This window comes from Labeo rohita, chromosome 21 (genome assembly GCF_022985175.1).
Source record: "Labeo rohita strain BAU-BD-2019 chromosome 21, IGBB_LRoh.1.0, whole genome shotgun sequence".
In the NCBI taxonomy this organism is placed as follows: Eukaryota; Metazoa; Chordata; class Actinopteri; order Cypriniformes; family Cyprinidae; genus Labeo; species Labeo rohita.
This window is the reverse complement of record NC_066889.1, coordinates 21,762,266-21,773,451: the sequence shown is the minus strand read 5'-3', so window position 1 is coordinate 21,773,451 and position 11,186 is coordinate 21,762,266. Positions and strand designations below refer to the sequence as shown.

Here is an 11,186-nt window from a genome sequence, read left to right as displayed (position 1 = left end):
AAAAAAAATACAAAAATGACAATAAAAGAGGCAGTAGATGCAGTACTAGAGGGGAAAAAAGAAAATTAATTTATTAAATGTTGTGCAACCCATATCTGTTCAGATGCACTAAACAATTCAAATGCAAATGATACAAGAAGATCTTGATTTTTAATCATCAGGCTTGAACTGACAAAAACGTGCTGGGTTGATGCAGTTGTTTTAAATGCTGTAAATTGAAAATGTCCTCCGGATGTCGTTAGGTCGTAAAATTTCAAGTCAAGAAAGCCACTGCACATCCTAATGGCATCTTCTATTAAAAACGCTGACAAGCGGATTGTCAAGTTTATCAGGCAAGGTTTACAACCTCCAGATCAGGTCTGAGGGTTCAGATTTATAGCATGGAGCTTTAGAAATCATTAAATCACTATATATATGCTTATATGTTGTAGCCAAGCACATTAATTTACTTTAACAAGAGGATATTTCCGTTATTGTGACATAACAGTGTACTCAAACTTGAATGACAAAAAAGCAGTTTTGTAAATTTCTAAGAGCACTTCTCTGGATTTTATTATCATTTCAGGATGTCAGTGTTGCAGTATATAACTTTTTATGGTTTGGATGATGTACTTAACCTTTCCCACTAAACCGTTCTGAGCATTTTTTCATCATTTCCTATATTTGCTATTTAATGGCCAATGGCCATAAACGTAAGTACATTCCTTTCTCTTAAGTTAAAAAACACTCAAACAGAAAGAGGATGACCTCTCCTCTGGTTTTGGAGTAAACGTCTTATCCATCCATCCATTTATCCATTTCAGAATTGTATTTTCAGCCTTGGCACATCAAGACTTTAATGCTACGTTAGACAGTTAGGTTTGAAATGACGTCCTTATACGCAGCTGTCATTTATTCCATGGAACCCATTCAATACCCTTCGTCCGCCCAGGTCACCTCATAGTCTGGGTAAAGCGTTTTTATCTTCTCTGTGGAAACTGAATGCTTTGCTCTCCCAAATCCCTGAAAAAACAAAAGGGAGTGATTACTGGATCATCTAATTCAACGTATTTATATATCGTTTAATATTGGAACATCATGCGTACCATGGAATAACCGTAGACGTGGATCTTTTTTGCAGCACTGTCATGTTTGATTCTTCCACCTCCGAGACACTCGCAATCCAATTCTCCACCTCTCTCCAGTTCTCCGGCCACACGGTCATAGATATCAGCTTGAGAATAAACATTTTATTAGTATTATTATCATTATCAATATTTAAAACAGTTGAGTAAATTTTTTATTTATTTAGGATCATTTGATGAACAGAAAAGCATTTAAAAAAAATGCTTGTAACATTTTACACTATACCATCCAAAAGCTTGGAGTCAGTATAATTTTTTTAAATACAGAAATTAATATTTTTATTTAGCAAGGATGCCTTAAATTGATCAAAAGTGATGATAAAGACATTTATAATGCTACAAAAAATTTCTATTTCAGATAAATGCTGTTCTTTTGAACTTTCTATTCATCAAAAAAACCTGAAAGAAATTCTACTCATCTGTTTTCAACATAATAATAATGTTTTTAAGCAGCAAATCAGAATATTAGAATGATTTCTGAAAGATCATGTGTTTGGAGAAATAATGCTAAAAATTCAGTTTTGATATCACAGGAATAAATTACATTTTAAAATATATTCAAATAGAAAGCAGATGTTTTTAATAGTAGAAATATTTCAACATTTTACTGTTTTTGCTGTTGGATCAAATAAATGCAGGCTTGGTGAGCAGAAGAGACTTTAAAAAAAAAAAAAACATTACATATCTTACTGTTCAAAAACTTTTGACTGGTAGTGTATCTAGAAAGATATGGGAAATAAACTATTTTGTATTTAAACAAACTTTTTCTGCACTAAAAAATAGCAAAATGAAAACTAGAAAAATTTAAAACCTAGGAAGAGAGAAAGAGAAATTGCAGTAAAATGCAAAATAGATGATTATTTGTTGTAAAAAATAAAAGACCAATCACAAAGCAATATGCAAATACTTTGTAAAAAAGGAGACCAATCACAATTCAAAACATTCTATCTGGAAGAGAGTTGACTTCTCTCAGAGACGGGAATCTATTGAATCAATTCACTGAAAAAGATTTGTTCACTAGCTGTTTCTGCAGATGGAGACTGGTGTCACTCAGTCACTTCAGTGAACAAAAAACACAAGGCAATGCATATAAATGTAAAAGGAGGATTCGTTTGCTTTAAAATACCTTAAAATCACTTATTCTTTAAAGAAATTCAATAATATTAACATTAAGTCAATAGTGGATTTTTCATCTTACTTAAAATGTGTGACCCTGCACCACAAAACCAGTCATCTGAAAGCTGAATTAATAAGCTCTCCACTGATGTATGTTAAGGTAAGACAATATTTGGCCAAGAAACTATTTGAAAATCTGAAATCTGAGGGTGCAAAAAAAATCTAAAATTGAGAAAATCGCCTTTAAAGTTGTCTTAGCAATGCTTATTACAAATCAGAAATTATTTTGATATATTTACTGTAGGAAATTTATAAAATATCTTTATGGAACATGATCTCTACTTAATATCCTAGATTTTTTTGCATAGAAGAAAAATCGATCATTTTGACCCATACAGTGTATTGGCTATTGCTACAAACAAACCCGTGCAACTTATGACTGGTTTTGTGGTCCAGGGTCACATTTAATCTTACATTTATATATACATAAAAATAACAACCAAGAAATTTGACTTGGACCGAATATTCCCACTAAATAAAATATTTTAGGATAAAATTGGCCTTGAAAGACTATGAGCCAAAACCAACATTGGTTAGCTGCCATTCAACTTCATTTCTATGAAATGTATTTTCTGACATTTACAACCTAATAAATGAGCACACTGTTCCCTAACACCTGTCATTCATTCAAACACTTGAATGGATCCCTACCATGATACTCGGCCCACGCGTATCCTCTCACAATATCAACATATGACTCGTCGTCTTTGCTGTGCACCCGTATGAGGACGTATTTAAAGACGCCGTTGGGATCTAAATCAACCTCTGGGATTTTAGCGAGACGTTCGGCAGACATGATTGCAAAAGGTGGACAGAAAAAAACTAACACTACAACGAAGTTCAGTACAGAAACAGAAAAGCACTTCATTTACCACGGCTGTGTTTTGACATACTTGAACGTTTTCACATTAGCGACACCTGTCGGTTTGGAGCAAAACGAGCAACAGAAAAGAACAAAATCACGACACGGAATGTTTGCATCACATTAAGTGTGGTAACGTTATGTTTACACCAAACAAAGACGTTGTGGTTTTGTCTAATGCTTCTTTTTATCATCCACCTTATTTTTCAACGCGAAAGTAAGCCGTTTTGTGTGAATGTGCAAGACTTCCGGTTCATTAGCCACTGTACGGATAGTGAGAATAACAAACTAGAGTAAACCGTTAAACTGTGCACTACAAGCCACTGTGTTTATAATTAAGGTAATAAATTAAAATAACATAGTAAGACACAGCAGTTTGCATTATCAGCAGCGTTGGGAAGGTTACTTTGGAAATGTAATAGGTTACAGATTACAAGTTACTTGATTTAAAATGTAAGTAGTGTAACTTTTCAGTTAATCTATTAAAGTAATGTAACTTATTACTTAATTACTTTTTGATTACTTTTCTAATTTTCTAATATTTTAAACTGTTAATCATTTTGAAACCAGGCAGAGTTAACCTTACAGTAGCACTCAACACTGATTACTGTCAGACTTTCAAAATCCTTTATCACTTGAATTAGATTATAATAAGTAAGGGATAACATACATCTTTATTTTGCGATAACAACTGGCTGAATGTACATTATCTCACGTATTACACAGCTGCTTGATAGATTATTTAGATGTTTTGTTTCAAAATTATTAGACACGAAACACTGATCTGAGTTGAATTATTTGAACACAAAGCTTCCATGAAGAAATCAAGTTCAAGCTAGACATTTTAGGGATATAGTGCAGTCATAACACTTTTCTTACACATTTCACCGCATAATTAAGTAGTAGTACTAGTTTGTTAGTTATCTTATAATCCATTACAGTGTACAAAAAATAAATAAATAAATAAAAAATGGCAGCAGCTGCATTTGTATGAAACAATAGAGCAAGTCCACGATACCAGGATGACAGAAATAAGAAATTGTACACATAATATTGAATTAAGCTTTAATATTTTATTAGCTAACCAAACGCAAAGCTTCCGCCAAGAAAAATTATCAAGCGTATAGCACTGACTTAAGTTGCCCCGAATGAGTCTGAGCTGTGTAATAATTTAAAGCACAGCCACCACAAATTCAGACATTTTTACTTATATTTTGGGCTTTTTATGCCTTTTATTGTGATAGGACAGTAGAGAGATGACAGGAAAAGCTGGGAGGAGAGAGGGAAGCGGGATCAGCAAAGGACCTCGAGACGGGAATCGAACTCAGGTCACCGTGAGCACAGTTGTGCTATAAGATCATAACATAAATAACATCATAGCAAGAAATAGTTTAATAGCTATGATACTGGGTTTTAAATCAAATATTTGCATAGTTATGACAGAAAACACTAGCATCTAACAGTGCCTTGGAAAAAACAATCTTAAAAAAAAAGTTTATGCTTAAAACCAAATAGGAAATAAAACAGTTATCGAATAAGCATGTGTCCTATTCTGTGTCCTAAACTCCTGAAACATTGGTGTCTCATTTTAGAGCAGTCAATGCAATTTAAAAGAAGTCAATTAAATCTGTAAGTGGGGGTGGGTGAAAAAATTCAGATGTAATCGCCTTTGTAATCACTGGCATTTTTCAAAAGTAACTAATTTAATTACACATTTTTTCTCAGTAACTGTAACTAATTACAATTACATTTATTTTGTAATTAAATTACGTAATTCCGTTACATGTAACTAGTTACTCCCCAACACTGATTATCACGCAGCAAAACAAGCTGTTTTGTACAGCTAAAAATAGCTGGAAGCGGATGAGACTGGAAGCCTCACATATGAAACTTACAAAAGACCAAGCCTATTTATTTCAATCCTTAAAGCAACTGAGGATAAGGAGTACAAATTACAATATTAATTTGTTGTAAGTTGCTTTTATACATCAATGTGTTAAATACTATATACATGACATAAACTAAAATAAAATCACATGGTATTTTTTCAGTTATTTCTTCGTACTGTTGTTTTACAGTCTGATCAACACTTAGAGGTCACAAAACATTCAACACATGCTCTTTTTTTGCAAATGTTTATTTCTTCAGTCTGAGGAATGGACTGCATAAACTTTTTAATACAGAGTATACATTTTGGAAAAATCATATTTGCAAATATTGGTTACTCTAGAGAAAAGTGCACTCCGAGCACCTCTCTAGAGCTCTTCAGGAGTTCTGTGGCTGTATCAAACTCTAGCGGTATCGTCTTGCTTTCGGCTTTGAGTTCTCGCTCCATAACCTGCCATGCAAAATGTGGAGGGGATTAGTTTTTTTATGCTTGTAACACATTGCAAATGAAACTATCAACATTCACAAATGTATGGACTAAGTGTTGTTAATTACCTCAAATGCAGAGAGCTCTAGCAGCTCACTAATATCTTCCTCTTGTTCAGTAAGTGGCTCGTTGATCGTCAAGGCAGCCTTGGCCACATCTGGGTGGTAATGTGTCTGCAGTGTCTAAGAAAAGATTGGAATTTTTGGGTGGATACACTTTTAGATATTCAAAGGTTAATTCTTTGTTGAGACTGTGGATGTGAGTCAGTCAGAAAGGAAAGCTCCAAATAAAGAATAATATGAGGAGTCTTGGATTTGGACTTACCTTGATCTCCCATAGACTGCTCTCCAGAGCATGACATTGAGCCGGATCTTCCTCTTCCATCACATATGGGTCGTCACAAGGCTCTGATTAAAAAAAAAAAAAAAAAATTGACGAACAAATTTTCATAATAAATACAGAAAAATGACAAATGTGTTCAAGCATTCCACCTAATGAATTCTGGTTAAATTAGAAACATGAATAATTTATATAAAATGTATACAATTAATTTTTTTTTTTTTAAAATAAAATCAATAATAAATTATATAAATAAATGCACAATAAATAGCAATTAATACAAAATAAAAAACATATTTTAAATAAACAATTTATAACAAATATATTATATACTTATATATACTTGTATATATATTTTTTAAATTAAAAACAAAAGTATATTTTTTGAATAAACACTGTAATTAATACACAATAAATACACATGTATAAATTTTTACATGTATATATAATTAATAATAAATGCATGCTCACAATAGTAATTTAAATAAATAAAATTTATTAATATAAAGTAAATAAATATAAATTAATAATAAAAATATATAAAATAAAAATACATTTTAAACAATTTATAACAAATAAATGTATATATTTTTAAATGAATAAAACAAAGTATATATTTTGAATAAATAATAAAATAATTAATAAACAATAAATAATAAAATATGTATTTTAAAATACAAATCATATTTTAAACAAAATTTATAATAAATAAAAATGTATATATTTTGAATAAATAATAAAATAGTTATTTATAAATAAACTAAAAATATATATATATGCATTTTAAAATAAAAATATATTTTAAATAATTTATAACAAATAAATGTATATATTTTTAAATGAATAAAACAAAATAAGTTCATTTTAAATATAAATATTAATATATATAAATATTTATAATATATATATATATATATATATATATATATATATATATTATTATATATATATATATATATATATATATATATATATATACACACATACACACACACACACACAAAAACACTGTCAAATGACTATCAAATAAATACAAAATGTATAGATAGATAAAATAAATACATTTTTAGAATAATTGTAATTAATACAAAAAAACATTTAAATAAATATTTTATAAAGAATACATGTATATATTTCATAAGGAATGCTGGTTAAAATTAAGATGAATAATAAATTATACAAATAAATGCAATACATAGAATATTTGCAATATATGTACACACACACACACACACACACTAAATAAAAAAAAATAAAAATACATTTATACTTTAATTTATATTTATATTTAAATAAAGAATGTACAATAATTAAATTTATATATTTTAAATAGAAACTACATGTGTATATATTTTAAAGAATAAAAATAATAAACACATGCAGCACAAAATAATATACACACACACACACACACAAATATAGTAATTTATACATAAATAAATCAATCATGTATTTTACAGAAATATTTAAATATTAAATAAATGAAAAACAATAATATATAATAAATTTTAATATATTTTAAATGAATAATTTGATCATTCTATCAGTGACACACCTTCTGCAGCGCTGGGTCTGTGGATGAGAATTCTACATGAGGGGTGCCGGCGAATGAGATTACAGATGAATGGCAGAAGTATGAGCAGAGCTGTAGGTGGCGCTGTGAGAGACAGGCGAGCGAAACGCTTCACAAACGCTGCCACAAGATAGGCCGGCAGATGTCTGTCAGAGCATATCAAAGTGAATGGGTTACATATCCACTGTGTTTAAGAACAAAACACCACAATTATATACTGATGCTCATATATAGCCAAAATAAAAGTGCAAAGCGCAAACCCACGTTGAAGAAAGGAAGATGTTCACCAGGTGGAAGAAACGTGCTCTGTACTTGACATGGAAGATAGAGGGATCCAGCAGACCGTACAGCTTCTTATAAAAATCTGGATAATCCCTATACAACAAAGACAGATTCATAATTTTAAAACACATATACATACACACACACATATATATATATATATATATATATATTTAGTTCACGTCAATCAGAAAATTGCCTAGTTTAATACTTACAAGTTATGCTGATGGATGAGGACGAACAAGCCATTCAGAGCCAACAAACTAATCGCCCCACCTGAGTCAAACATAAAATAGTGCATTACAGATAAATATAACTGTATTCATTTTCTTTGTGTTTTTCATGACAGCACATATAATCAATCCTTTAGTACACCCTGGACTCACCAATGTCATAAGCAGCGCTCAGGAAGTCGATCAAAAGTGTGGGATCACTCATCTGTGGCATGATGGATTCATGAAGGATGACCAGGATCTTCTTGTACATGAAGCTAGGCAACTATGGGAAGCCAAACACCAGTTAAGAACCACAAAACAACCTTATAAAAGACAAGGAGTATATACTATGATGCTATAATGTGGGGTTTTTTTTACCTTGAACTTGAGAAACATCAGCCACATTTGCTCAAAAGCTCGTTTGTGCTCCTATATGATATATATATAATATCAGAATTGATTTTGAAACAAATAAATGTAAAAATGTATAATAAAAATGATTTACCTTTAATTTGGCTACTTTCCATTCATCAAGTCTGTCTGTTAAGCACAGAGAGAAATAGTGTTTATAAAGTACAATGTTTTGTTGGGACAACACCACAGTAATAAAACAAACTTACAGTCTTGTCTCACAAGAAATTTTTTCATTTTTGGTCCTTGGGTGGGTATGTTGATGTTTGAGAGGAGTGTGAACACATTATTCTTATAAACAGGAATCTCAGCCTAAAAAAAAAGATTTGATTACAAAAATAAGCCTGTATAATTGATAATACACAATAAATATGTAGAAAAACTTTTAGAAAAACACTCACCTTTTTTTTTCGGCTCATGACTTTGTAAATGTTGTCTCGTACTGAGCTCATGACGTAGTAGCGCACGTCGTCCATTTCCAAAAACTCTTGAAACCTAGAGATGAGCAGTGACATGTCTTCTTTCTCTGAGAGAAGACGCTCCACCAGGTTCTGTGCACATGAGAGGGATAAGCTTTATTCATATATGAATTCAGTGTGCGACACATGTCAGTATCGGCAGTTGTACAGAAAACCAACCCGTAAGAGCTCCCTTGGAAAGCAGAAGTGCTCACTCGAGTCAGGATTCTGGAGAGGGTGTTTGGCTTCTGCTGCAACAAACCTCATCAGTGTACACAGAGACGTCTCCTGGAAAATATTAAATATAATGGACATAAATCACACACTGAAGTTTGTCAGACATGGGAATGTCCCAAGTCTGTTAAAATAAAACTGTATCAGAAATTGAAATGAAGCAGAAATAAAATACCTTAAAACTGAAAAAGCAGACATGTTATCTTGGCAACTAACTGAAATAAATAAGCTTAGGTTGAAGTGCTAAAATTACTAAAACTGACATAAACATTTCAATTTAAAACTATGTGTTTAAAAAAGGCACGTAACAAAATTGCTAAAACAAACTAAAATAAAAATAAAAAACAAAACAAAAGTTAATGTACTAAAATTACTAAACATGACATAAAATTAAAGCTATATATTTAATTTCAAATATTCAATGTAAATTGAATATATAAAATATATTTAACATTTTGAATATTAAAAAAGGCACATACACAATTTACTAAAATAAAAAAATTGAAAATATAAATACTGATATAAAACTCTATATAAATATGTATAAAATGCATGTAACAAAATTACTAAAACAAACAAAAATTAAAATAAAAACTGAAAGTAATAAGTAATAAAATTACTACAACTGACATCTCTCCCGATATATATATTACATCTTTATACATATACATATTTTTACATTTTCAGTTTTAATTTTAGTAAATTTGTTTTATATATATATATATATATATATATATATATATATATATATATATGAAAATGTATGTAATAAAATTAAATAAAAATGTATGTAATAAAATTGAAACAAAAATTTAAATAAAAACAAAGTGGAAGTAATAAAATTACCACAAATGACATTAATTAAAGCTGTCTCTCTTCATAAACAAATTTACTTTTTTAATTTAATTAAAATAAAAACTGAAAATATAAAAATATGAGTGAGTTTGAAATATTATTAATATATAAATAATATTAAAATAATACTGGTCGGTTAGTTACCGAATATTTGAATCTAAGCTATATATTTAAACATTTAAATATTAAATATAAATTTAATATATAAATATATATGTAAAATTTAGATTTTACCTAATACAAAATGTACTAAAATTAAAATAAAAGTAATATAAAAAATTTACTAACATTAAATTTAAAACTAAAATATAAAAATATGTATAAAAATTCATGCAATAAAATTAATAAAATGCAAATAAAAACTGAAAATATTAAAATATGAGTGAGTTTAAAATACTATTAGTATATAAATAATAATAACACAATACTGGTCTGAGTCTAAGCTATGTTTAAACATTTAAATATTAAATATAAATTAAATATATAAAATATATTTAAAATTTTGATTGTACCTAATACCTCATGTACTAAAATTAAAATAAAAACTGAAAATCCAAAAATACTGACATAAAAATAAAACTATTTAATTTGTATAAAAATGCATATAAAAACATTACTAAAACTTAAACAAAAATTTAAACAAAAACTTAACGTATTAGTATATTACAACTGACATTAAGACTGAATTAAAGCTCTTTCTGTCTCTCTCTCTATACATATAATAAAAAACGAAAATATTATATACCATTAGTATATAAATGATATTAACACAACACTAGTCTGTTAGTTATTGAATATCAGAAGACCATTATAGTAGTATTATAAATGTCTTTATATTCCAATCTACTGTATATGTAAACTACATAAAACACACACAATATTCACTCACCTTCACTTGGAAAGATTCATGGCCTATATTTTCCAACAAAATTTCCACACAGCTGTTGTAACGATGTCTCATAAATATACGGTACTTCTCTTCACCACTGCGATCACCTGGAAATTTAGCAATTTTTAGTTTACTTTAATATTTGACTTAACTACAGAAAATTAGCTAATTAAAGAATACACAAATATGTAAATAAATCTTAAGATGCAATAATTTACCACTCATGAGGTCGTCTTCTTCGGGCAGATCACCAACATAGAGATCTCCTCTGTCTGACAACTCACAAAAAATCTTTCTACAAGCATTGCTGGCGAAAATGATCTGTTTATCCTTTTCGGACTGCAAGTGAGAGAAAAATGTTTTGTAACATCAGTAATTTATAAACCAAAACATA

General features: G+C 29.3%; 2 protein-coding genes across 2 annotated transcripts in view; both read right to left on the bottom strand.

Annotated features, from left to right (window-relative positions):
* Nucleotides 1–46: 46 nt before the first annotated feature.
* Nucleotides 47–3,189, bottom strand: phpt1 (phosphohistidine phosphatase 1). Its single transcript, XM_051093871.1, has 3 exons — nucleotides 2,952–3,189; nucleotides 1,086–1,213; nucleotides 47–1,002 (listed from the first exon to the last, which is right to left on the bottom strand). Exons 1-3 carry the CDS (start codon nucleotides 3,166–3,168, stop codon nucleotides 910–912), a joined length of 438 nt encoding a protein of 145 aa, XP_050949828.1. The 5' UTR covers nucleotides 3,169–3,189; the 3' UTR covers nucleotides 47–909.
* Nucleotides 3,190–5,280: 2,091 nt separating this feature from the next.
* noc4l (nucleolar complex associated 4 homolog) overlaps nucleotides 5,281–11,186 on the bottom strand; it is a 6,145-nt gene continuing 239 nt past the window's right edge. The window contains exons 2-15 of the mRNA XM_051092382.1: nucleotides 11,011–11,131; nucleotides 10,793–10,899; nucleotides 8,995–9,102; nucleotides 8,758–8,907; nucleotides 8,566–8,668; nucleotides 8,451–8,485; nucleotides 8,324–8,374; nucleotides 8,117–8,228; nucleotides 7,946–8,006; nucleotides 7,713–7,823; nucleotides 7,431–7,594; nucleotides 5,861–5,943; nucleotides 5,605–5,718; nucleotides 5,281–5,500 (exon numbers count right to left, since the gene is read on the bottom strand). Of these exons, the coding sequence (XP_050948339.1) occupies nucleotides 5,384–5,500; nucleotides 5,605–5,718; nucleotides 5,861–5,943; nucleotides 7,431–7,594; nucleotides 7,713–7,823; nucleotides 7,946–8,006; nucleotides 8,117–8,228; nucleotides 8,324–8,374; nucleotides 8,451–8,485; nucleotides 8,566–8,668; nucleotides 8,758–8,907; nucleotides 8,995–9,102; nucleotides 10,793–10,899; nucleotides 11,011–11,131 (1,437 nt within the window). The 3' untranslated portion in view covers nucleotides 5,281–5,383. The remainder of the gene's footprint in view (nucleotides 5,501–5,604; nucleotides 5,719–5,860; nucleotides 5,944–7,430; nucleotides 7,595–7,712; nucleotides 7,824–7,945; nucleotides 8,007–8,116; nucleotides 8,229–8,323; nucleotides 8,375–8,450; nucleotides 8,486–8,565; nucleotides 8,669–8,757; nucleotides 8,908–8,994; nucleotides 9,103–10,792; nucleotides 10,900–11,010; nucleotides 11,132–11,186) is intronic.